The sequence below is a fragment of the Macaca nemestrina genome, chromosome 15, assembly GCF_043159975.1.
Source record: "Macaca nemestrina isolate mMacNem1 chromosome 15, mMacNem.hap1, whole genome shotgun sequence".
Taxonomy (NCBI): domain Eukaryota; kingdom Metazoa; phylum Chordata; class Mammalia; order Primates; family Cercopithecidae; genus Macaca; species Macaca nemestrina.
Genome location: NC_092139.1, coordinates 38,879,230 through 38,906,133, shown reverse-complemented (window position 1 = coordinate 38,906,133; position 26,904 = coordinate 38,879,230). Strand labels below are relative to the sequence as shown.

The 26,904-nt window shown below is 45.9% G+C and overlaps 1 protein-coding gene across 1 annotated transcript in view; it reads right to left on the bottom strand.

Annotated features, from left to right (window-relative positions):
- Positions 1-6,214: 6,214 nt before the first annotated feature.
- LOC105481560 (CDP-diacylglycerol synthase 2) overlaps positions 6,215-26,904 on the bottom strand; it is a 69,137-nt gene continuing 48,447 nt past the window's right edge. The window contains exons 5-13 of the mRNA XM_011741210.2: positions 25,606-25,745; positions 22,096-22,154; positions 21,394-21,476; positions 19,467-19,554; positions 18,590-18,658; positions 17,612-17,764; positions 14,916-15,035; positions 14,255-14,358; positions 6,215-13,988 (exon numbers count right to left, since the gene is read on the bottom strand). Coding sequence (XP_011739512.1) covers positions 13,856-13,988; positions 14,255-14,358; positions 14,916-15,035; positions 17,612-17,764; positions 18,590-18,658; positions 19,467-19,554; positions 21,394-21,476; positions 22,096-22,154; positions 25,606-25,745 — 949 coding nt within the window. The 3' untranslated portion in view covers positions 6,215-13,855. The remainder of the gene's footprint in view (positions 13,989-14,254; positions 14,359-14,915; positions 15,036-17,611; positions 17,765-18,589; positions 18,659-19,466; positions 19,555-21,393; positions 21,477-22,095; positions 22,155-25,605; positions 25,746-26,904) is intronic.

Genomic DNA, 26,904 nt, shown 5'->3' with positions numbered 1-26,904 from the left:
CTAAAAATACAAAAATTAGCTGGGTGTGGTGGCAGTGCCTGTAATCCCAACTACTCGTGAGGTTGAAGCACCACTTGAATCCAGGAGGCGGAGGTTGCAGTGAGCCAAGGTAGTGCCACTGCACTCCAGCCTTGGCAACAGAGTGAAGCTCTGTCTCAAAAAAAAAAAAAAGAGGAAAAGGAAAGGCCAAGCCTTCAGATCAGGAAGAAAAGGGGGTGCCAGTGGGAGCAGACACTGAAATAATAACGGTAATAATAATATTTATGAAAACTCACTGTGTGCCAGAAGCTAGTCTAAGCTCTTTGAAAGTATTAACTTATTTAATCCTCACAATGATCACGGGAGTGAGTATAATCCCCATATAGTATAAATGGCATTATCTCCTGTTTTACAGACAAGGAGACTGAAGCACAGAAAGGTTAAATAACTTGCCCAAGGCCACACAGCCACTAAGGGATGGAGTCAGGAATCGAATTCAGGCACTGCCCCAGCCCGAATGGAAAAGAAGACAAGCCATTCCTCCTTCATGGATTTGGTAAGGATGGCTGTGGAGGAGGTTCTAGCACCTGATGGGAACCTGGACGATGTCATGAAATAGCCAGCATTCCAGTGTGAATTTCAGTTCGAGCTGGCCTGGGTGTGTTCAGTGTAAGGTTAGCCACAGTTACCATTTCATTCCCCTCCCCTTCATTCCCAAGAACTCCCTTCCCTCTCTGTGCCTCCAGCCTCAATGTCCGGCCCTGCCTCTGCTTCACTGGAACATTTCTCTGCTTCTTCCCTGGCATCCCTGAGAAATTCACTTCCCAGCCAAGGTGGTAATATTACAAATAAAAGTTTAAAATAGTGCAAATAAAACTTTCTGTTGGATGATTACTAGATGCTAGGAGTGGACACATGCTTTGCAAATTTTCTCAATTACCCTCAGTTTATAGAGGGGGAAGCTGAGTGGTTAAGGGTTTTGTTCCAGACCACAAAGCTAGTGAATGCTGGGCTAGGATCCTCTGCAGATAAGGATGTCTCACTTCTAAGCCCTGCCTGTGCCTCACTCCTGAACCACTACTGCCCTCTGCGGGGCCCTTGACAGCACTGCCTCACTAGGCTGGGTACCACATCTTACCTAGGCGTCTACAGCAGTGGCCCCAGGCGTTTCTATCACAGGAGGGAAGGGGTGGCCAGGAAGGAAGTAGGAAAGGTATTTCTTGTTCTCAGAGCTCCTGCAGAGTTCCTCAAATTGCACCAGTCAAAAACATACATATTAATATTCTTTGCTATGACGGACATTATTGGGGTAATTGGTTAAATCTGAATAAGGTTATGTAACAGTAAAGGGACATAATGTCTACGATTTACAAATAATTCAGGGAAAAAAAGTGTGTGTGTGGAGTGAGAACATAAACAAAGGTGGCAAAATGTTAACATTTGGAAAATTTGGGTGAAGGATGTAGGAAATTCTTTATACTATTCTTACAACTTTTCTGTAAGTCTAAAACTATTCAAAATCCAAAGTTAAATAATTACAACTTCAGGAAGTCACAAACCCCAGCTCCCCAGACTCAGGAGGTTCTCTAGTAACCCACAGATTATCAGAGGGCTCCCTCCTGGCCCCACTTCCTGATGAACACCATGGTAGACAGGGCATTTAGGGGCCCATGAGACTATGGCGGGGAAGCAGCTCACTCTTGGGCAGTGGCTACGGGGGTCTTCAGTGCCCACAGGATCCCACGCATGCCCCCTCCAACACACGCACTGGTGCACAACTACAGGAAGTGACTGCGGACCCCCAAAAAGGATAAGCTTGTGGGTGTCTAAAACTGGTCAGCATAGTGAAAGGAGTGGGAGGCATTTCTCGTGAGAAAGAGTGAAAAGAACAAGATGGAAAACTTGGGAAGAGAAGGCTGGGCAGCAAGGGGAAAGCCGGGAGGCACTTAAGAATCATTGTAGACACGTGTCATGCAAAAGAGGAATGAGATTCAGCCTGTGAGGTGTAAGAAGACAGAAGGAGGCCGGGTGCGGTGGGTCAGGCCCGTAATCCCAGCGCTATAGGAGACCGCGGCAGGCAGATCAGCTGAGGTCAGGGGTTTAAGACCAGCCTAGCCAACATGGCGAAACCTCATCTCTACTAAATTAGCTGGGTATGGTGGTGGGCACCTGTAATCCCAGCTACTCAGGAGGCTGAGGCAGGAGAATTGCTTGAACCCGGAAGGCGGAGGGTGCAGTGAGCTGAGATTGTGCCACTGTACTCCAGCCTGGGTAAAAAAGCAAGACTCTGTCTTAAAAAAAAAAAAAAAAAAAAAGAAGAAGAAGAAGACAGAAGTTCTGGGCAGAGGCACTGGGAGGCACACGCCATTCTGCACCATGGCTTGTGGTGTAGAATAAAAGCTTGGATAGAACAGAAGCACTACCCCAGAAGGGTCACCTCGGGACATCCTGAGGCTCACCCTGGGATGCTCCAGCAGAGGGTGCTGCTGACCAGTTGCGGCTGGTTTCTGAGAGGTGCTGGACTCACTGGAGGAAGTTTCAACCACTGTTTCTTAACCTCAGCTACACTTTGGAATCACTCCGGGGAACTGTTTTGTAAACACTCATGCCTGCGTCCCACGCCCAGAGATTCTTATCTAATTGGTCTGAGGTACCGCCCGGGCATTGGTAGATTTTTAGGTTCCTCAGGTGATTCTAACGTTGAGCCAAGTTTGAGAATCAAAGGCTTAAAAGGCTCTACCTCTACGACTCTTGAAATCTACGAGAAATAGAGACCATGTGGGCAAGATCAGAAAGCCCATCTTTGCTGCAGGAATAACTTCAGTTGCGTCAGTCAAATCCAGATCAGAGTTTACCCTGAACCTAGACTCAGTCTGATGGATGTGCTTTTTACCCTAAAAATGTACTGAAGTTTGTTAAAATTGAGAAGTGATATTAACGTAAATAACACAATGGTGTTTCTTTCATTTGAGAACTCCCTAAGTTTTGGTTGACTTGGGAACTGGCAATGTCTTTTGGTAAATATTGGATGGTGTGTAAGTTAGTATGCCATGGCCAGGCCATGAGTCCATCTCTAGGGCTCCCCAGCCCGACTGCCTGGCCTCTGAATAATCAAACAGAGAAGTTACTCTTGCTTTGTTCCCCTTCCTCTCCTTTCCCCAGGAGACCAAAAGGTAAAGCTGCCCTTTCTTCTCAAGGAAAGGGCACCCAGGCCTCTAGAATTCCGGCCCCAGGGGAAAATTAATAGCTGCTTCTGCTGTCAGGTAGGAGTGGGGCCACCTGAAAGCAACGCTACCCAGGCCTTTCCCCAGGCCTGAAGGCTGGATTGTCTTATTGAAGGGAAGCGAGTAGCCCTAGCTAAAAAGTAGATCCTCAAGTCCAAAACAATGGAGGGGCTCATCTCCAGACCTTAGCTCCTCTCTGTCGGTGACTTTATCCAGGCTTCTGGCTCCTGGTGTAGACTAACGCCCACACCCTGATCACTCTCAAATTTCTATTTCCATCTCAGACTCCTCCCCAGGACTGGATATCCCTGTGTGGGTATCTCACAGGCATCTCAAACCGAACGTGTCCAAACCCAAACTCCTGACTGTCCATCTGCATCCACCTCCCACCTGCACCTGTCCTCCCACAGCCGTCCACAGTTCAGAAATGGCAGCGCCATCCTTCTGGCTGCCCAAGCCAACTTCACAGCCATCCTTGACTCCTCTTCTTCCCTCTCCTCCATACCTAATCCTTCTGCAGATTCTGACAATCTGACCATTTCTCACCACTGCCCCACTCCCATGTCCCCCGCTGAGCCACCTGTGTGTCTGGATCGCTGCTGTTGCCTCCTCTCTGATCACCCTGCTTTCGCCCTTGGCCCGCTGTAGTCTGTTCTCAACATAGCAGCCCTTTGCAAACACACACCACTTTGACACTCCCAGGCTCTGAAGAGTCACTCCTAGGTTCTGAACTCCCCAACAGCTTCTCATCTTGCTCAGAGTAAAAGCCAATGGCCTTGGCCCTGTGTCATTACTCAGGATCCCTGCGACCCCTGGGTTTCCTGCCAGTGTTCCTCCCTACTCCCCTGCTCCATCTACCCTGCAGTTCCTCCACAACACAGGTGTCTTTGCACTTCCCCAGATACCTGAACAGCCCCCTCCCCCAGAGCCTCGAGGTGTGTCCATTTGCCCAAACACCACCTCTGCAGTGAGGCCTTCCCTGTTCACCCTATTTAAAATGGCAATCTCTCCCTACCAGCATTCCCTCTTCCCTCCTCCTGGCTACAATTTTCTCCATCTAACAAGCTTTCTCGGGTTTGTGGTTCTTCCCTAAAATTAGCTCCATGAAACAAGGACTTTTTGTTGCAGTGTCTGGACAGGGCCTACCCCAGAGCAGGCACTCCACAAGTGCTGGCTGAACGCACAATCAGCCGTGGCTCACGCCTGTAATCCCAGCACTTTGGGAGGCCAAGGCGGGTGGATCACCTGAGGTCAGGAGTTCGAGACCAGCATGGCCAACATGGCGAAATCGTCTCTACTAAAAATACAAAAAAATTAGCAGGGTGTGGTGGCACGTGCCTGTAATCCCAGCTACTTGGGAGGCTGAGGCAGGAGAATCGCTTGAACCTGGCAGGCAAAGGCTGCAGCGAGCTGAGATCCCACCACTGCACTCCAGCCTGGGCAACAGAGGGAGACTCTGTCTCAAAAAAAAAAAAAGAAAAGAAAAAAAAGAAAGAAGAGAGAAAAGAGAAGAGAAAAAAGAGATCATCAAGGCCAGTGTGGGGGCTCTGGATATGGAAGGATGCCAGATGCAGGCAACTGCACAGGTGCTCTGTGCCACTGGCCTAGGGCCTCCTATGGACTTCACAGGCCTGGACAACAGAACCTTCAGCAGATGGAGTTGAGCCCAGGGACCCTCACCACTTCAGCACCATGTGAGCCCTCGGCTCCTAGTGCAACAAAAGGGAGCAAGGCAGCCAGGGAAACTGCTCATGTTGGTTTTCCCAACAGTCTTGGAAACTGGTGCCTTGGAGTCAGATTTTGTGGGGTTTAGGAAAGTAAGTGAATGCAGCGGGGTTTTTTGCATCTTGAATGTGGGTGAGCAATTCGCTGTGGAAGTTCCGATGGTAGTAGGTTTCCTGTGGGTGAAATGGCAGAGGCCACTGTCCAAAAGGTAATCAATCTAGAGGTCCCACTGGCCTCAGACATTTGCCCTGGTAAGGTTGGTCTGCTGGCTCCCAGGAGTTCAGATCCTCCTGTCCTGGGGCAGGAGACACACACACAGTGAGGAGACAACACAAGGCCTCCCCAAGGAAGTGCTGTTGACAGTGAGAACTGCAAGGAAAAGAGGAGTTAGACAGGCTGAGGAAGAGCTGCGGAAAGGAAAAAAACTGGGCAGAGGAAACAGCACATGCCAGCGCCCGGGACAGGCGCACACCTGGAATAAGGCAGGACAAGCGGCAGCTGTGGCTGTGAGGGCCCGAACGCGTGGGTCAGGCACTGGCCAGCTCACAGATGGCCCCAGAAGCCTCGTTACCAAGTCTGAACTTTACCCTCAGGCCCCAAAGGGTTCCAAGCAGAGAGCTCATCCCAGCTATCATGTAAGAAATGGATTAGCAGAGGTGGCCAGGCTGTAGGGAGAGGGCTAGAGGCAGCCTTAGAAATCCTGGCAGGAGGCAGGGCTTGGCCCAGAAGGCTGGCGGTAAGGATGAGTCCAAGGATGTTTGGAAGGCAGAACGGGCAGGCTTGGGTGACTGATGAGATCACCCCAGTTACTGGCTTGTGTGACAGAACACATGGGAAGTTAGAGAACACAGGACTCAGGACATGGGTAGGAAAAGGCCATAGGTTTGGGTTTTATCATGCAAAGTCCATGTGAGAGGCCTCACGGCAGCTGGAAATGCAGGTCCACTTGGGCTAGAGACACAGACTTGGGAAGTGTGGTGATCAGGGCCCTGGGAGGGGGTGGGAACCCCCAGCGGGGAGAGTTCAGTGTGCGAGAGCCTCAGGCAGAATGCCACCACCCAAGGGATGGCCCAGAAAAGGGACACGCAGAAAGAAGACCGAGGAGGAGCAACCAAGGGCAGGAGGAAAGCCAGGGGGGCAAATTGCAAAGGCCAAGGACAGAGGGAGTCTCTAGAAGCAAGGAGTGGTCAGTAGCATCCTGGAAAGTAATGCTGGCGTCACATAAGTGACCAAACGTCCACATCCTTGGCCTTCCGCCACCCCACCATCAAAAACCACACATGATCTAGAATTTAATATGTTTATTTGTGTAGTAGGAACATTCAGATATATAAATAAGGTAAATGCTTTCCAATGTACAGTATATCATGTTCTTACATTACATGGAAAAAGAACCTACATGTATTGTTCAACACGGATCACGAGTGCACAGAGATCAGCTGCATTTAGTGAAACGCCAAGTTGGAGAAACGGCACAGCAGTAGCGCACAGGCACACACCTATCTGGGGAGGCCGTGGGGACTGTGACGTGGACTCTACAAACCGAGAGCTGCTTCAAGGTCGCCCGTGTCTGAGTGCGGGAAAAGTGAATATTAACACCCAGGCTATCAGGGTGAGACAACTGAATTCCGTCATGTCCATCCACTTTACAAAGGGGCGGAGGACACCATGGAGAAACTGACCAGAAATGCTCTGCCCTGTCACAGAGGAGACAGGGCCAGGGCAGACACAGGGCTGACCGCTGGGAGGCACAGACACTGGCAGTGATGGGGCCCATAGGATGCCTGGCACTCCCAGCACAGACAGCTTCTCAAAGCAGGTGGGGAGGCCCTTTCTGTGTCTGGAAACTTTTTAGTTAAACAAATCCTCAGAGTGGAATTAAGAAGGATGTCCACAGCTGTGCACAACTCAACCAGAAAAAAAACAAAAACCAAGGTTCCTAAGATCCTTCAACAGAGGCACTTCCCATCTGATCTTATCCTTCTGTTTTAGAAGGTATTAAATATCAATAAAAATTAAAACTTGTTATCAGTATCAACTCTAGAAGATAACCCATGGCTTCAAATCTCCCTGGATGGGTTCTCTGAGCCCAGATTTCTGGTCCCCAACTCCCATGACATCCAGGGCCAGTGAGCGTTCAGCTGGCCTCTGTTAGAGGCTGCCCTCCGCTGTGAGACTCCTGGCCCCTCCCTGGCCCTGGTATTCCTCCTGCTGCTGCCCCTAGAAGTCCTCCAGCTGGATAACAATAAACCAAACCGCTGTCTCCTAGTCCCTGACTTGTTCTCCTGACTCCTAGTCCTTTGGTTTCATCGACTGCTGATGTCTGTTCAACTCTTCCCCTTTGTAATCAGCCCCTAGCACCCAGCGAGCATGATGTAAGACAGAAAAACGGTTTACTAAAGGCCAGAGCCCTGTGCATGGAGGATTTAAAAGAAACGCACCCAAAGGACACTCATAAAAACATGTATGCACATTCTGCCTGCTAGAAAACATTCTTAACCTCTTTTCTACTCTGGTGTTCCTTTAAGAAAAGCCAGCATAAGCAGTGCAAGAACCTAACGCAGGTGGAAAAAAAGGCACCCAAACAGCAAGGACAGAGGTGGCTATGTGGATGATCATTGGCAAACAGTTTCACTACAGACAGAATCACCAGGTGGCTAACCCTTCTGAGTGCTTTATGCAGGGAAGGTCCTCTGGGGGGCTGCAAAGGGCTAAGCCCTGCCCAATGCCCAGGAGACCACTGCAAGGATATTCTCTGCTTGATTTCCAGAGGGCCCTTACCCCCACGAGTGGAGGCTTTCTATGGATACAAGGCCGCCTGGGTACACTCAACCACACAGTGAGGGAGGAAGCACCAGGCCAGGCAAACACAAACCCAGAAGGGCAAGAGGCCTCTGAGGCAAGCCTGGGATTGGCCCATCACAGCAGCTGCTTCCTAGAAACCCCCACAACCATCTTCTCCTGGTTCATGGCATCATCATGACTTCATTAATTCACTGAAACAGAGGGACCATTATTTCCACACTTTTAATAGCAATGTGCTATTGGGTCCCACAAATACCCAGGAAATAATCCACAGTCAAACCAGTAGTTCAGCGTTATTATTCAACTGACCTAAGAATTCCATGGATCCCGTTAGCCAACACCATTCCTTCAAAGTGAGGCAGCCTCCCCTCACACACACACGTGCCCCAACTCCCCATCCCCATTCAGAAAACTAAGTTCAAGAAACTCTTTTCATTAAGTCCTGTGCCTGTTCTCCCATCATTCATGAGTCACCCATTTGAGTCTTTGCTAACCTAGAATCTGGCAGAAACACCACACATCATGTGTCCTCAATGGGTCACCCACTTCTACCCTGTTACTACTTTTAAGAAGGAAACATGAAGCTCCAAACTGGCTGCATCATAAGGATGTGGGTAGAATTTCTAGGCTTTTAGTCTACATAATCCCCTACAAAGCAGGTTTCTGTTGTCCCCATTCTTCTCTTCTTGGCCCCTGATGACATCCACCCATACAGGGAACTGCTGCAGGTTCCTGAGCTATGTGCACAGAGGACAGCCCTTGGCCAGAGCGGGAAGTGGGGTCCAGAGCGAGTCACAGACAGGCCCTCCCTGCCCAGAGTGGAGGCACCACGAGGCAGGAGGAGATCGTCTCCTTCCCACAAGCAGTCTAGACTGTGGGCAGAGGAGATGAGCTGGATTCTCAGGCCAGCCATTCCCACTAAGAATAGAACTTCTGCACACCCTCATGTCCTCCTGCCTCGTTAGGCTGGCCTCCTAAATGGTGTGTGAAGCACCAAGATGCTGTAGGGGATGTTCAGGTTGGCCTGCTTCTCTCGGAGGGACCCAGACTGTGTGCAGGATGGTGGCAGTGTGGTGGCTGAGAATCCCATCTCTGGCATTGCACCAACGGAGGTCAAACTACCAGCTGAGCTCAACAAAAGTAACTATCATTTATTGAGCGCTTACTATGTGCCAGGCATGGTACTACATGCTTACATGCATTACCTCGTTATATCCTCACAACCACACCGCAAAGAAGATACTATTATCAGACCCAACTGGCTTCAACGTGGAAGCTTAGAGCAGCCTAGTAACCTGCCCACACCTAGGGTGATTTGATCGCAAAGTCGGTCTTAACCGCTGCTCTCGGCCTCAGTCATACTGCCTCAGTTTCCTCATCTATAAAATGGAGATAATAATACCTAATCAAAGGTTGTTTCCTGGATTAAAAAGGATAACGTATGTAAACCCTTAGCACTATGCCTGGCACATATTAAGCACTATACTATTGTAATCCGTATTAATAAACACACTGATATCTCATTGGCTCAACAATAAAAAGAAGGCGCCTCAGTAGGTAGGCATTTGATGGGAAAAGGAAGGGGAGGGTTGGGGAGGAGACAGGGTCTTTAAACAGCCAACGAATTTGAAACCCACTGGACATAAAACCCTAGACTTCACATATTCTGCCCCTCTATTCTCATAAATCATCCACATGACCTCAAAACTCCAACACTTCAGCATCCAAAGGATACCTCCTAAACTGCACTCAAAGTGTGTTGGGAAACATGGTCCCCATACAAACAGGTGACAGCCTTAATCAAGAGACAGCTCCAGGTGAGAACGGCTTCCATCCACCTGAGAGGCCAGGTAAGGCCACTGCTGGTCAACCTGAAAGGTAGGGGCACATTCAGATGGCAACAGCAGCCAGGACTTTTCTGAGAATAGGGCCCACCTTCTGCAGGGATGGGGATAAGGAGAGCCCAGGCCCAAGAGAAGGTGGGCCAGGCAGAGCCCTGAGATAAGAATCCTTCATCACTACTTGGTTTAAACCCTAGTACCCCATGCAGGTTATGGCACAAGGCCCCCACCGAACAAGAGAAAATGAGTCAGGAAGTGAGAGCTGTTCATCTCTTTAAAAACTGGAAGCTGGGCAACTGTGTGGAGGGTAATAAAGGGAAAAGGAAGTTTGTTTTGACCAAGTCAGGGAAGAATATGAGGCTCTGCCCAAGTATTAGCCACCACCTTCAGGAGCCCAGAGTTTGTTCCACCTGCTCTTTGGAGCCCAGTGTTCCAAAGCACAAGTGAGAGTCCATCTGCAGCTTACTGTCTTGCAGTGTGTCCACAAAAGTCACCTGGACATCCTCCCCACCCTGACCTCAGAAGAACAGAAACCTGGGTTCAAGTGAAATTGTCCTCCCGACTCCACCCCTTTCTTAGCACATAATCACTGTGCAAGAAAGGTGGGCCCAGATATGTTACTCTGGAAGACGAAAGACAATAGTGCCTAAGATATTACTAAAACAGGGAAAGGCTTCAGCAGTGACATACCACATTCAGTAAAGTGATGAAAATCTACTGCCTTGGACATGCATCTAGGGCTGGCTTTGTAACTAACAAGACCCCTGCTTCACAGTTTTCTGAGCAAGGACGCTCTGTCCCAAGTCATTGATACCCTCCCACTACCCAACTCTGTCAACAGCGGAGATGAACCTGAGCTTTGGGAAACATGGTCCCCATACAAACAGGTGACAAGGGCTGAGCCAAGGGCTCACTGACAGTGTGAAGATCTCAACTCAAAGATCCATTCGAATAAGGCTCCAGTCGACTCAGCAACTAGCTCAGACCCAAATCACAAGGTCTGTGTAGTCTCCCTTAAAACATATTTTTGGGATTTTCTTGCATAAAATAGGTCAAGTTACAGGATAAAAACCCAGTGGAAAAAAATTCTATAAAAATGGTTTCGAAGTCCACCTGTGTAAAGTCAAAAGTTACATCCTCCCCAATGAAAGAGATTAGTTTCAAGGGATGTGAAACTAGTTCTCATACATTATAGGGCTGTACAATACTAAGAGTAATTACATTTTAAATGCAAAATACTGTAGCTATTAAAATGCCCAGAATATGAAACAAGTTGCCTAAGAGGGTTTAACTTTCAGGAGTAAAACATAAATGGAACCTTTCTGAATACTAAAAGCAGCTAAAAGGGCGACATGCACACACACAAAAGGCAAAGACTTGGCACCCTGTGAGCAGTCATGAGCAGAGCTCCCAGGGGCTGGGGGGTGCCCATCAGCCCTGGTTTCTATGACCCCCTTGTTCCACCAGGCAGGAGCCAACAGCAATTTAAGCTCCCACCTGGCTCAGGCCAGGCCTCCTGAGCTAGAGGGAAAGAAACTGCAATACCTTGGTGTACTCACACCACACTCACAAAAGCAAGAAGGGCTGGGGGACCCTCCAGGTGTCCTGTGGGTAAAGTACAGGATAGAGAGAGCCCTGACTCCACCACGCTACGCTGGGGAAGCTCCCTGCCTGGTAAGGTGCTCCTGACTCTCACCCAAGGTAAAAAGGCTGTTGTGAGAATGTAGGGATAGAAGTTGGAAAGCAAAGCAAAAGTCTCTGAATCAGGATTATGCAGTATTTATGAATAAAACAAATGAGAAGCATAAAACCACACATGGAAGTGATAAACAGGGAATTCACGACAAGAGAGGGCACACAGTTGCAGTCACATTTTATTTTTGACCAAAAAAAAAAAAAAAAATGGGTCTAAAGCAAGTGATGCCATTCATTAAGATCTGAATGTATACACGTAAAAATGGTTTCTTGCATCTTGTCTGTGAATAGGAGAAAGAGAAACATTGTGCTATATGGACACAAGACAGCGGTGCTCTCCCAGCTACCTGACAAAAATTCTTCATCTCCAGAAAGCATGCAGGGGAAATCAGAAAATAAAACACAGGCTGACCCTCTGGCCTGCCTGCTAGCAGCTCTAGTGAGCACTCAGCTTTGGCTTCCTAGGACCCCCCTTCCCCACCCCACCCGCCACCAAGTGAACATGAGCCTTGCCCAGTATGCTCGGCTCCCTGATCCCAAAGGCAGCCCTGTTCAAAAGCAGGTCTCTGCAGCTGGGCCCCAGCTGAGACTCTCTCCTCTCGAGGAGCCCACCATATGCCCACAATGGGACAAAAGAGACAAATGAGGAGCCCTTTTGGTATCTAGTTTGGTGATCAAGGTTCCTTCTTCAATCTGAAAACTACAGTTTCATTATCGATCACCTTTACTGTTTGGGTGTGCTGCTGAGATACCTACTCACCTTGAGGATAAGCATGTAAGGGCCTGAAAACACTTCCTGTTTGGGGGGTGCCCAGGACCTCACTCAACGAGCCTCTACTGGCATGAACTTGCTCAGCCAGAATCACAGAAGAGTGGAATTGGGAGTAGCTCTGAAAAAGGGGCCCTTGAGAGTGATGCATCCTGCCCAGGGTCACACAGCCAGTACTGAAATGAAACCCCTTGTAATAATACGTTTTGTTTTAAGGGGCCTTGGACCTGAATAAGAAAAGCCATGAGGCTGAAATGGAAATAAAAGTTCAGCAGAAAGAAGCTGCTTCAGCCCTGCACACATGTGGGAAGTCACTCAAGGATGTGTGAGCTGAAACATCCCGAGGACTCCATCCTCTGCTGGACGCTCTAGAGACCTGGGCTGACTGTGCACTTTCAGGGAGGCAGTGAGGCTAATTTACAAACAAAAACACCACAAACCAGCATTAGACGACGGTGCTGAAGCAAATCATTACACCCTCGTTGGCAATGAAAACATCCATGGCACCGAATAATTTAATATATTTGGGCACCAAGTTCTCTCTCCAGCACTCCATTGCTTATTGGCCTGACAAAGAACTAATCTGTCCTCCCAAAGTCAAAGTCACCCCTGAAATTAGGGAGGGGAAAAAAATCACAGTTTAAGCAAACAACAACAACAAAAGGTCCCCCAGTACAATATAAACTACATTTAAACTGGTCACATTATATAAAAAGTGTGCATTTAATCTTCAAAATAGTCAAGCCTCTAATCAGGTTAGGTTTTCCATAGTTTTAAGCAGGACTTTGTGGTTTTAGTGAAGAAGTCATGGTACAATTGAAATCACTGTAAGAAATAAGTAACTTTTAAAACAAACACAGACACACACACTCCTCTTAAGAGTAATATATACACAACACAGCAGCTACATGGGTGTTCAGGCAAAGGGTGCATGAACGACAAGCCCTCTGCTCCCTGCCTGATGAGAAAGTCCCCAGAAAGGATTCAGCAGCAGAAAGTCTACAGCACATACGTGGATGGCATCATCCCTGAAAACACACAGTTAGGTGGACTGACCTACAGGAGACACTGGAGCCTAGACATGTGGGAAAGGGCTCAGTTACAGTACATTCTACTGCATACACTTGAAATATTACAGTGTGTTTTTTCTCCAGACTACTATAAATAATTTTTCGTGCTTTCTGAAAAAAATAAAAACTGAAATTTTATTTCAGTCTGTGATGAAGGTGAACCCATCTTATAAAGCAGAGCTTATTTACATTCTGCAGGATTTTGGTGTGGATGGACAGAAGGCTTATCTGGTTAGTAAGCCTCCATTCCTCCAACCTACAGAAGGCAACTCTCCTGCAGCTCTAAGCAGGGATTTCTAGAAAAGACTAGGTGTACAAAACATCCAAGCTGTGCCTCCCCCCACAGGTGGGGAAGTCCCCTGATTTGGTTGGACACAGATGAATGTCTGTGTTTGACTGAGCCCAGAAACAGTTCAATTGATAGGAGCTGGAACCACCAAGAAAACACTCCTGACCTGGGCAACACTGTCTTCCAGATAAATACTTTTGTTTTAAAAAAATCCAAATGGTTTTACAACCCATGACTTCTTTCCAACTCAAAGCTGTAGTTTACTCACAATGCAAATTCTAAACACATAGACTGCTGTATGTACAGATTTGTTGAACCCACAAATAAAAAATATCCTACAAAAAAAAAAAAGACAGTGAGTTGAAGCCTCATCATTGTCTAAGTCACACCAGCTGGGTTTGCCTTGGAGACCTGCCCCTGCTCAGTTCCGCTCCTGTTCTTTTGGCCCTGGGTGGCCCCTACTCGTCCTCTGTGGCGGATGTCAGCATCCCCTTGTCGATCAGATGAGACCGCAGCGTGTTGAAGATATGGAGCTGCTGATCTGGCCGTAAGGTCAGGAACTGCTGAATCAGTTTGCTTGGGTTAGGGCCTCTGGAACAGAATGTGAAGAAACAGCACTGAGCTGGGCCCCGGAAGCTTCCAGGGCCTGATTATCCGAGTGACTGCTCTGATCTCTGGATCAGAGAGTTATCTATTAACAGATGGCAGGAGAAGGCCTCAGAAAATCCGTAAGCAGCAACAACTGAAAACTGTATTATTTGGGATGGTTTTCACTGGAACTGAGATGCTGCTAAAATTCTAGAATTGCACCCTACTTAAAAATCCACCAACTTGGTTCAGATATAAAGGTACTATACCTGATAAAACTGGCGATGTATACATTGACAAAGGTGGCCATCAGATACTGGCAGTCAAAGCGATCCATGATACCTCCATGGCCAGGAATGGTATTGGCAAAGTCCTGTTAGAGGCAGGGGAAAGACGGGTGAACTTGGGCTCAGCCACTGATCAGTCCCAACCTAATGGTCCCACCCCAATGTCTGGCCTCTGTCCTGAGTAGCTGAGGGCAACAGAAGGTGAGAAGTATTAAATCTACTGGTGAGGCTATATTAGGACACAATTTTATTGCATTACAAAATGTTCTTATTTCATTTACTTAATAAAGACAGGAGTCTTGCTATGTTGCTCAGGCTAGTTTCGAACTCCTAGCCTCAAGTGATCCTCCCGGCTTGGCCTCTTAAAATGCTGGGGTTACAGACATGAGCCACTGCCTGGCCCAAAATGTTCTTTTGAAGAAAGCTATTATTAACAAATAAACTGAAAAACAACGATTGCATTTTCCTGAGAATAAAGTATTGTTATTAATTAACTCACCTAAATTCAGTGCATGGGTCAAGATCACACATTAAATGCCAGGGTGTATAGCCCAGTGTTTTGGAGGGAGCAGGGAAGGGGGAGAAAGGCAGAAGATGGGTGAGGAGGGAGTGAGATGAGAGGAACACAAGAGGGTTTTCCTACTTTGATTTTAAAGGCTCGTTTGAATCCACTTGCGAAGAATCCTCCAAAGGGGCCAATGAGCGAGGCAAAGGTGGAGAGGGCGATGCTGTGAATCTGGAAGGGGTACATCCGGACCGTTTTCTGAAAAGAGTAAATGAAGTAAAAGTTAAGGTGCGTACGTGCCCAGTGTTACGGTCTGAGTTGTCAACTCATGTTGAAATTTGACCCCCATTGTAGCCTCACTGGGAGGTGATGCCTAGTGGGAGGTGTTTGGGTCTCAGAGGCAAATCCCTCATAAATGGCTTGGTGCCTTTCTCCTGGTAGTGGGTTCTCTCTGTCAAAAGACGAGATGAGCACTGGCAAATGGGTTGTTATGAAGTGATGAAGCCCCTGGTTTTCCTCTTTGCATGTGTCTGCTTCCACCTTTGACCTTCTCCGCCATGTTACAATGCAGCACAAAAAGCCCTCACCAGAGGCCAGGCAGCAGCCAATGCCACACTTCTCGCACTTCCCAGCCTGCAGAAACAAGCTAAGTAAACCTCTTTTCTTTACAAATTACCCAGCCCCAAGTGTTCTATCAACACTACATTGTTATAATATACCTATAATATATATAAAATGTGTAAATATATAATAATGCTATAACAACAGACAGACCAAGACATCCAACCTCTTAACTCTTTATGAAACTAATTGCATATATGTAGGTTTTTAAATCAATAAAAGGAGTGAATTTTTCCCGTTTTTGTAAATTTCTAATATCGAAGTTAATGGAAAACATTAAAACATTCTGCATTCAATCTGTTGCAACATGCTGTTTTAGTGGAAGTATATAAAGAAAATCCAGCCTTACACAGATACACAGTTGAAAAGAGTATTTTATCAAGCCTGTAATCCCAGCACTTTGGGAGGCCGAGACGGGCGGATCACGAGGTCAGGAGATCGAGACCATCCTGGCTAACACGGTGAAACCCCGTCTCTACTAAAAAATACAAAAAATTAGCCGGGCGAGGTGGCAGGCGCCTGTAGTCCCAGCTACTCGGGAGGCTGAGGCAGGAGAATGGCGTAAACCCGGGAGGCAGAGCTTGCAGTGAGCTGAGATCCGGCCACTGCACTCCAGCCTGGGTGACACAGCGAGACTCCGTCTCAAAAAAAAAAAAAAAAAAAAGAAAGAAAAGAGTATTTTAGTCGTAGTCTCAGATGGTTTTGGGTATTCTCTGACACTACACCAGAGCTTGACAAGCAGTCATTTCTTGAATATTAGGTGTGATATGGAATCCAGAATTCTATCAATGTACTTTGTTCTCTCTTACATTAAAATCCATTGGTCTATCTTATACTTGAATGTATCTTTTACCCATGTATGACTATATAGCACCGTGTATCAGCCATTTTGAAAATAATGGTTCACTGAGTTATGTAAATCTTCCAAATGTAGACACATTTCATTATACAGTGTCAAATATGTTTTTCTCATGTGATCAACACACACACACACACACACACACACACACACACACATTAAGAATCATCACAGACCTCATCAGAAAAGGCTTTAAGTATTAGGAAGTTGTCAAGTTCACACTGGCAGGTTAAGTTTTCCAAAATTCTAATGTTCATTTGAAAGCCAAATTTTATCCTTGGTAACAATTACTGTCAGTCATTTTTCTTTTTTTCTTTTTTTTATTTTTCTTGAGACAGTCTCACTCTGTTGCCCAGTCTGGAGTGCAGTGGTGCGATCTCGGCTCACTGCATCCTCCGCCTCCTGGGTTCAAGCAACTCAACCTCCCGAGTAGCTGGGACTACAGGCACACGCCACCACGCCCAGCTAATTTTTTGTATTTTTAGTAGAGACAGGGTTTCGCCATGTTACCCAGGCTGGTCTGGAACTCCTGACCTCAAGAGATCCACCTGCCTCAGCCTTCCAAAGTGCTGGGATTTCAGGTGTGAGCCACCATGCCTAGCTCAGTCATTTTCTTTAAAGTGATAGGCTCACTTCATTTCTTTTCAAGAAAAATGTCTGCCAAATACCCAAGTCTGAAAAATTATAATTTGTTGGTTCTTTCCAAGTAAAATTTACTTTCTTTTCTAGAAAAAAGCAGCTAATTCAGTTCACAAGTCTAACAACTGCACACCTGCTTTCCCTTTAGGCAAGCAGAAATGTTTTACATACTTTCCATTTCAGTAGAGTATTAAAAAGGTGTGTATACAAAGGTCAAGATTTAACAAAATTAGTAACTTTACTATTTCATAGACATTCATTAGAAGAACTGGCCTGTTGTACTGTGAGTGTGTGGCATTAGGAACCCACTGCCTTAACTCACGTGAAGGCATCAGCAGTTTTAACCACTGTTGCTTTTGCGCCGTATCACAGCAAATGTCAACACAATGAAAAAGGCAAATAATGTCACAGTCTAATTATAAAAGAGTTGTGACCTCACAGACCCCCCACACTACCCCTGCAACTAAAAGGATCCCACAGCCTTCCAGGGATCCACAGAGCACACTTTGAGAACCACTGTTCTAAACGATCTGACATTGGGGGAAACATCTTCTGCCCATACCCTGACCTGGCGTGAGCAATTCTCCCTCATCCTGGGGCTTACAGCTTTGGGAAGGAGGAAGCTAGCTTTTTTTGGAAGGCAGGTGGTGCAGGGGGATTTCTCTTTGTAGCCACTGTCCACAGAGGCCGCTGACCCCCTGTGAGTGGCACATACCCAGCCAATGACTGACTGGATCACCCCAGGAATGTTGTACTCCTGCAGGCGAAACAGGTCCGAGGGCTCACAGTCCACAGTGAAGCTGTTGGTGTCGTTGTTGTACTCCACAGGGCAGACGAAGCATCTGTACCCGGACATCACATAGGACAGCTGAGAAGGAATAACAGAGAGACTGGCAAGGAGGTAAGTTCCAGCTATCCAGCCTAGACACGGGCACCTGGTTTGGCCATGTTCCTCAGGGTGCCCAGTACCCTGCTAACTGCAAGCTATGTGCTCAGTGGTTCATGTTTTACCATACATATTTTACCTCAATTTAAAAAAAAAGAGGCTCATGACCCATCAAGGTTACACATAGGCACCCAAACACCTAGGCCCCGAAAGAATCTGGGAAAACCTGAAGGGACTGGGTCAAAAAACTATAGAAAGACTCTCCCCATTTGGGGAGCTAGGACCACTTTCCTCGGAATCTCTGAACTCAGTGATAACTGGACAGAGGCCGTGGGGAAGGGGCACAGTGAGAGTCAGACCTCAAGAGGAACAAGGCTGGAAAGCAACAAAGCTGGGCAGGGAGCATGAGGGGCAGTCAGACAGCGCTGAAGAAGGAGGACTGGCCCAGGGGTCAGAAGCACCCACCTCTGGGCAAGGCACATGTAGGAGAAAAGCTGTGTATCTCATCTTCCCTTGGGTGCCCTCACCCTGACCTTGGAACATCAAATGCTTGACAAGAAGGCTACCTGCTGATGTCACCGTGCCTGGGCGTGAGAGGGCACAGAAGGTGCTCTCCAACTGCTAGCACCCTGCCTGAAAGCTGGTGGATGGCTGGCATGGCCAGTGGCCCTCTTCAGGGCAAGGTTGCCATTCAGCAGGACAGAGTCCTGGTCTCCAAAGACACTCTCTAGCTCTGGACAGGCCTTGAAAGGTGGTGTGAGACCTCTGTCCACCCAATCCCTCACACAGCTAGAAGCCACCACCTACCAGAAGGCCAAACACCACAGTAGCAAAGAAGCCCCCAATGAAGCCTTCCCAGGTCTTCTTCGGGGACAGCTGTGGACAGAGAGCAAGTTCTTAGCAAAGGATGTTTTGGTAACTACAGTTTTGGGAACAATAAGTACTTGTTAAGAACCTTTCTTTCATAAAACCCCATTCTCTTAACCATATCACCTTCCAAAGCTCCCCCAAATATGGTTTCCTTGTTCCCTACCTTATACCCTCCCTTTGGTTCCCTTTCTGTTTCAGTCATTCGAATAGTTTTATATTAGAAAACTATATACTAATTAAATGACTACACTCAAATCCAGATCGAAGTCCCAAAAAATGTGTCCCAAAAAGAAGATTATATAAATCTGTAAAAATATTTTCCTTTCTTCTTTTTTCAAGACATGATCTTGCCCTGTCAGTCAGGCTGGAGTGTAGTGGCACTATCACAGCTCCCTGAAGCCTCAACCTCCTGGGCTCAAGAGATCCTCCCATCTCAACCTCCCAAGGAGCTGGGACTACAGGTGCATGCCACCACCATGCCCAACTAATTTTTAAATATTTTAGTAAAGACACGGCCTATGTTCCCCAGGCTGGTTTTGAACAACCTGGCCTCAAGCAATCCTCCTACCTCAGCATCCCAAAGTGCCAGGATTACAGGCATGAGCCACCATGCCCAGCCTATTTTCTTTATTATCTTTTTTTTTTTTTTAATCAGTTGTCAGTGTTTTCCTTTGGCCTTTCTCCAGGATGACATGAAGACATGGTCACAATACAACACAGGAAGATTTCTTCTGTCTGCCAGGCTGATCTACTCACATTGAGAGCACCACCCTCCCGCTCACAGTGGTATTTCACATTAGGGTAATCCATTTACCTTGATAAGTGGGGTCCGACCAAAGAAAAAGCCAAACATATAGGCCATGATGTCATTACAGATCACACAAGATATGGGGACAATGAACCTAGAAATGAACCAAAGTAAGGATCAACTCAACCAAGGTGACAGTGCCTCAAGAGTACACAAAACAGTGCCATTCTTAAATTCCAGTACCAAAATCACCCATAAAATTCTGATAACCCACTAAGGAGTAAGTTAAAAACATAAAAATACCAAAAAAGTCATACCTAGCACCTGACACAAAGTACACATTCAAGTGTTTACTGAATGACTACTGAATAAGTGGAGATTGCAAACTAAAAGGTCATCTGTCCTTATGATAAAGAAATATACATAAACAATGATAGAAATTTAATTTTAAAAGGAACAAAAAGTTTTCCTTCTTTCCCCCATCCCTATCTCCATTCCCAAAAATAACCACTTCTAATCGTTTCTCATTTTTATTTTCCTAGTGGTTACCTCCCCGATTCTAAATAATATGCTTTAATGTCTAATTACTGACTTTTTTTGCTGTTTATTACTAGCTCTAGTAGGCCCTACCTTTCCCTAGGACTGTATTGAGCATGAAACCCCAACACGCACAGCTAGATTTCCTCTCTGCCCACCCCCTGCTGTTCCAGTCATCCTCACTATGAAAGAGGTGGTTTCCACACTTGCACTCTCTCTCTCCTCACTCTTCCATGCTGACACTTTTTAAAAAGTTCTTTGATTACTGTTTTTTGTTTTGTTTTGTTTTTTTGAGACAGAGTTTCTCTCTGTTGCCCAGGCTGGAGTGCAGTGGCACAATCTCGGCTCACTGCAACCTCCACCCCCAGGTTAAGTGATTCTCCTGCCTCAGCCTCCCGAATAGCTGGGATTACAGGCGCCTGCCACCATGCCCAGATAATTTTTTGTATTTTTAGTAGAGACGGGGGTTTCACTATGTTGGCCAGGCTGGTCTTCAACTCCTGACCTCATGAAATTTAATTGTAAAAGGAACAAAAAGTTCTCCTTCTTTCCCCCATCCCTATCTCCATTCCCAAAAATAACCACTTCTAATCATTTCTAATTTTTATTTTTCTAGTGGTTACCTCCCCAATTCTAAATAATATGCTTTAATTATTTAATATTTAATTATTTAATATCCAGCCTCCCAAAGTGCTGGATTACAGGCATGAGCCACCGCACCCGGCCTTTTACCTTTTCACTAAGATCACCTAGCTGCTTCGGTTGGCCAGTGGTTTCTATCAATGCTGACAGAGGAAACCACTGCATTTTTGGAATAAAATCCACTCAGTATTTGCATATTATTCCCTTGACACACCGCCAGATTCTATTTGCTAATATTTTATTTAGAATGATTTATCTATAATCGCAGCAGAAATGGGGTTATCATTCCTGCTTCTCTCTCCTCATCAGCTTTGGTATAAAGGTTAGATAAAACTCAGCTGTTAACCCATTTGGTCCTGTTTCTTTTTCCAGATATGGAATCTTACATAATTTTCAAAGCTCATTTAAAGTTATTGATCTATTCACATTTTCTTCTTCATGACTTTTAGTACACATTTTGCCAAGAAATCATGAATATTTCCTCTAGGTTTTCAAATCTGTTGCCATACATGTTGCATTGTCTTTGCGTCTTTAAATATTCCTGTACCTGTTAGCTTAGAACAGTGGTTCTCAGAGCATGGGTCCTGTCCAGCAATGTCAGCACCACCCAGAAATGTACTAGAAATTCAAATTCTCAAGCCTACCCCAGATCTAATGAATCAAAAACTCAGGGGTGGAGCTCAGCAATCTGTGTTGTAAGGAGCCCTGCAGAGGATTCTGGTGTGGCTCAAGGTAACAGCTACTGGCTTAGAGAGTATCTGTACATGAGAAACATTCACAAAATAAAAGGGAAAATCCACCTCCCAACTCTCACCAGATCATTCCTTCAAATAGGTTGTGGATAACAAGATGTGACTGTGTTACAACAATCAGCAGCGTCACATGGGTCCAGCCAAACTGCAAAAAAAGAAAAATAAACACTACTTACCAGTTTACCTTGAAAGTAACTTCAAAGAACAATCAGTACCAAATAGAAAATTGCTGAGAAACAGGTAGGAAAAATATCTGCTTTTGTATCTGACTTATTGAAAGTGAACAGGTAAGATCAGGCTTCTGAGAGTAACACTTTGTCCCCCACAGCCCACTAGTGAGTGAGCTCTCCCATGCTCTGAAAGCCTGGGTATTTTTCATTTTCTTAGTAGTTATTGAACACCTGGAGCACTCACAGAGGAGCTGTTCTCTAGTGAGTCAGGGAATAAGCGGTAGCAAGTGATGTACCAGACAGGACATCTGCGGGCAATGTCTGAAGCTTCAGCTTGTGCTTTCTCTGGAACCCACCTCAGAGTCCTAGTGGAGAGGCTGCTTAAAGTGTAACTTAAGTAACAGTGACTGGGTCTAAGTCAATGTAGAGTCGTTAAACCTAAATGGGCATTCTTCCTTCATGCTCTAGATCCTTACAGATCAGACCATGTTCCTGAGTTTTGATTTGTCACAGAAAGCATGAAAGGCTTGTTGAGTTCCTGAAAAACTTTATTTAAATCAAGAATTCTGACACACACAAATGCATTTCCTTTACCATGTAGAACTGCAGTCGATAATGCTTCTTGACCAGACTCAGTACAAACATGCAGAATCCTAGTTTGAGGTGGGAGGAGAAAAGAAAAATGAATTATGTTCTGCATTTATCTTTGCCCTTCTTTAGCTATGTTAAGTAGTTCTTTGGCTGATTTATTCCCAGCAGCTAACCAGTGCACAATGTCAAAGCCCAGGGGAGGAAAACAGTATCCAGATAAACAGTCACAAGGAAAAAATAACTCCTCCAAAACAGTAAAAGGAAGGCAGTATTTTATAGTCATGCAGACCACACTAAACTTAGAACATGGTTCATCAGATAGGAATGTTTATTCCTAGAACAGGGACCAGCAAACAGGGGTCAGGCCAGCTGCTTGTTTTTATTAATAAAGTTTTATTCAAGCACAGTTATGTCCATTTGTTTACATATTGTCTATGGCTGCTTTCAAGCTACAACTCAACAGAACTGAGTACAGTCATGCTCTGAACAACGAGGTTCTGGTCAACAACAGACCACACATACAACAACGGTTCCCTAAGATTATAATACCCATTAGATTGTAATACCGTAAGATTTACTAATTACCATATAGTACCTTTTATATGTTTAGATACCCAAATACTTACCATTGTGATATAATTGACTACAGTATTTATTTAGTAAAGTAACATGCTGTACAGGTTTCTACTCTAAGAGAAATAGACTACACATTATAGCCTAGGTGTATAGGAGGCTATATCATCTAGGTCTGTGTAAGTTCACTCTACGATGTTTGCACAATGACAAAATCACAACAATGCATTTCCCAGAACGTAGCCCATCATTAAACGACGCATGGCTGTAATTGCAAGAAAGACCCTATGGTCCCCAAAGCCTAAAATATTAACTGTTTGGAACTTTAATAAAAAGTTTACAGGCTGCTGTGCCTACAGAGTAGCAATTCTTTTATTCCTTTACTTTCTTAATAGACTTGCTTTCACTTTACTCCATAGACTCGCCCCAAACTCTTTCTTGTATGAGATCCAAGAACACTCTCTCAGGGTCTGGGTCTGGACCGCTCTCTGGTAACATGTCTGGTGAACCCTAAAGGGACAATACTGAGGAGACCTCCCCCAACCCAAAGGAAATAGACTGCAGCACTGATTGGCTGACTTTTTTCTTTTCCTGCAATTTAAACTGCTTGTTCCTGTGAACCAACCAGTGATCTCTGGCTGCAGCTCAGAAGAAACAAGAGGGACTGGTGATATAAAAATCTGAATCAGTATTCTAATTCTGGGAACATATTGCAATCAGCTACCAACCCCGTATCAGCTTGGTTCCAACAATTACCCAGTTCATGGAAAGCCTTCTTTAGTTTACTTGGGATAGTTTTGCTTATTTTGCTTTACTGATATGGAATATATTGCTGTTGTACTATTTGTGTAGGAATGCAGGATAAGCTTACTCAATGTTCTCTTAAACACTTACAAAATCTTGCAGATATCACTTTGTGTCCCAGTTGTGAATGGCCCTCACCATACTGACACTTTCTGACTGAGCTCCTCTCTATCCTGAATACGAGAGACCTCGATAGGTAGGCAGGAATATCATTGCCCCTAATCAGCCTGAAGAAGTTACAGAGGATGGATCTTCATCCCTCTGCAACCCTTAGGATTAAGGGTTCTCTTATAAAAGTGATGGGGGAAATGTCAGAGGCATTTGAACTAGAGTAACTCCATCTTGAATAGCAGCTGGGTAAAATCAGGCTGAGACCTACGGGGTCTGCATTCCCAGACCGTTAGGCATTCCAAGTCACAGGATGAGACAGGAGGTTGCACAAGATACAGGTCATAAAGACCTTGCTGAGAAAACAGTTTGCAGTAAAGAAGCCAGCCAAAACCCTCCAAAATCAATATGGCAAAGATAATGACCTCTGATCGTCCTCATTGCTACACTCCAATCAGTGCCATGGCAGTTTACAAATGCCATGGCAATGTCAGGAAGTTACCCTATATGATCTAAAAAAGGGAGACATGAATAATCTACCCTTTGTTTAGCATATAATCAAAAAATAACCATAGAAATGGGCAACCAGCAGCCCTTGGGGCTGCTCTGCCTATGGGGTAGCCATTCTTTTATTCCTTTACTTTCCTAATAAACTTGCTTCCTCTTAAAAAAAAAAAAAAAAAAAAAGGTTTGCCAACACCCGTCCTAGTATTCACAGGGCTGGGAGAAGAGGGATCCACATGGTATAGGGTCAAGACCACCTTTTTATCTCTCTCACAGTGACCTAGATGGTAGCAAAACATGTCTTCAGACCCCTTCTCCAGGAAGGAAAGGAACCTTTACTCATAAATATGCAGAGCCCCTCAAAAGCAGTCCTGCCCAGAAATAAGTATGTCGCTGTTCCAGACCCCTGACCTCCCACTGTGGAAGGCTGCTTTCGGCGTCTGCAGCATACTCTCTGAATATCCTCAATGGCAGCAGACCCCTTCGCAGATTTTATATTTTAATAGTCAGGTGTCATTCACAGAAGTATTGCTATCAAGCTGATCAAAAATAGGTCAGACTGACGTTGCGGACAGAAGAAATTTTTCTGTACCTCAAACTAGCTTTGAAGGCAGCTATGAAAACTTATCAGCATTATTAGAATTAGTACGTGGCCTCAGCTGAGTTTATATTAATATAACGCTTTAATGTTTGTGAAGTTTTAAAGTATTTGATTTAATCCAGAGTAACCCTGCAGTTTTAGCTCTAGATTACAAAACAGCTGAGACTCAGAAACATTAGGTTCCTAGCTCCCTCTGAGGTTGCAGTCTTTTTAAGCCTAAATCCAGTAAAATTTCCACCATGCTACAATGTCACCCAAGGCGGTCTCCTAAAATGACTCCCCTAAAGATGGTAAGTTCCTAGATGATTTTTGTTTCAGTCCCACTGCAGAATCTTTGCCAACAGGAGAGTCAAGACAGGACCATGCTGTGCTGTTCCTCAATGGTGGCTGAAACACAGGGGCAGGTGGCACAGGCTACAGTCCCGCCCCCACAACTCCATTTCTCTTAAAAGAGCTCCTACAAGGGCAGGCGTGTGGCTCACACCTGTAATCCCAGCACTTTGGGAGGCTGAGGCGGGCCAATAAGTTAAGCTCAGGAGTTCGAGACCAGCCTGGCCAACATGGCAATAGCCTGTCTCTACTGAAAATATAAAAATTAGCTGGGCATGGTAGCATGCACCTGTAGTCCCAGCTACTTTGGGACCTGAGGTGGGAGGATCACTTGAACTCGGGAGGTAGAGGTTGCAGTGAGCTGAGATCATGCCACTGCACTCCAGCCTGGGTGACAGAGTGAGACCCTGTCTCAAAAAAAAAAAAAACGAAAGACCTGCTACAGCCTGACATAAAGCATCAGCTCTGCTCCCCTGCATGGTCAGAGTTAATGTCACAAAACTGTACACTAACCAAGAAATTCCCCAATTCCTACTTGACAGACATACAAAAACAATACAGACACAAGAAGTGGTGAACTGCTTAATGCATACCTATTAGATAGAGAGTAAAGGAAATGAACCGGTGGTATTTACTGAGAATCCGCAAAGGCTCTTCTCTCTGGACCAGGGTGAAGAAGTAATCCGTCACTGTCTCACCATAGAAGAAATAGTTTACACACAGGAGAAAGTACCTGTAAATGAAGACAGGTCATTGCCGCGGGGAGCACCCTTGCCTTTACAGCAAGGCAGTCAGACATCCCAGAGGAGGGGACAGAGGGCAGCAGAATACCCTCCACCCTTGAGCCCCCCAGCACAGCTCACAGAGGGACAGGCAGACCACAGTTTCCTGCTCTCTGGTGACACCACAGGTGAGAAATTTATCTAGAAACAGACAGCAGCTTTCATTCACTCTCCATTTCTCCCAAACTTGAGACTCCATTTTTGCCCCTTTTGTAGCATTCCCATAGCTAACTGAGGGATCCTTGAACCATACGACCTTCAAAAACACGCCCCATCCTGCTTCCCCAGTCTCGTTTCCACTCTTCCCAACAGGAACTCCTTCACTCCTATCACAATGGTTTCTTCCAGCTATGCCGCCTGTCTGCTGTTCTCCTGCCTTCTTCCTGCTCCTGACATTCTCTTTGCATCTCCATTTTTCACTCCTTGCTCAAATGCCATTTTATTCATAAAACTTTGCATGACCTAACATGACATCTGCCTCCCCTGCATTTATTTCTATAGCAAGTAATATGTGATTATCTGACTAAGCAATTCATGATGCATCTCCGTCTCTGAAGCCTGGCTCTGACACAGACCTTCCGCTAGTGTTAACTCTTCACTTGTGTATCCTCTCTCCTCAACTGGCGTTCATGAGAAGAGAAACCATCCCTTGCAGCCTCCACAGTACTGCCGAGTATGGGACTGTGCAGCCACCACTGCAAACCCCCAGCAAGGATCCTGAGATAGAGAAGAAAGTGGAGAGCTTTTCTTTCCCATTCTTTTTTTAAAATTATGAAGTACAAAAACTTCATATTTCGTTTCTTTTCTGTTACATGGAAAAAGCTTTCTTTGTAAAGTGACCACAGCCAGGAGTCAGGCCTTCTGAGTATGTTAACAAAACGCAAAACACTGCTTTCCAGCTAAAGAACAGCCGCAACAGGGACCTGCATCTTAAGCCACGAGGCAATCACAGTTCCATCTGGAGGCTGGGAGGCAGCCCATGCTGTTGAGTGACAGGAAACACCTCAGGAAGTGGGTGCCCAGCCTACATCTGAGCATATCGGCTTCCTTGACGGTGACCAGGTTGCTGGGGCAAAAACCACTACTCTCCAGCCGGCTAAGTTATGGCCT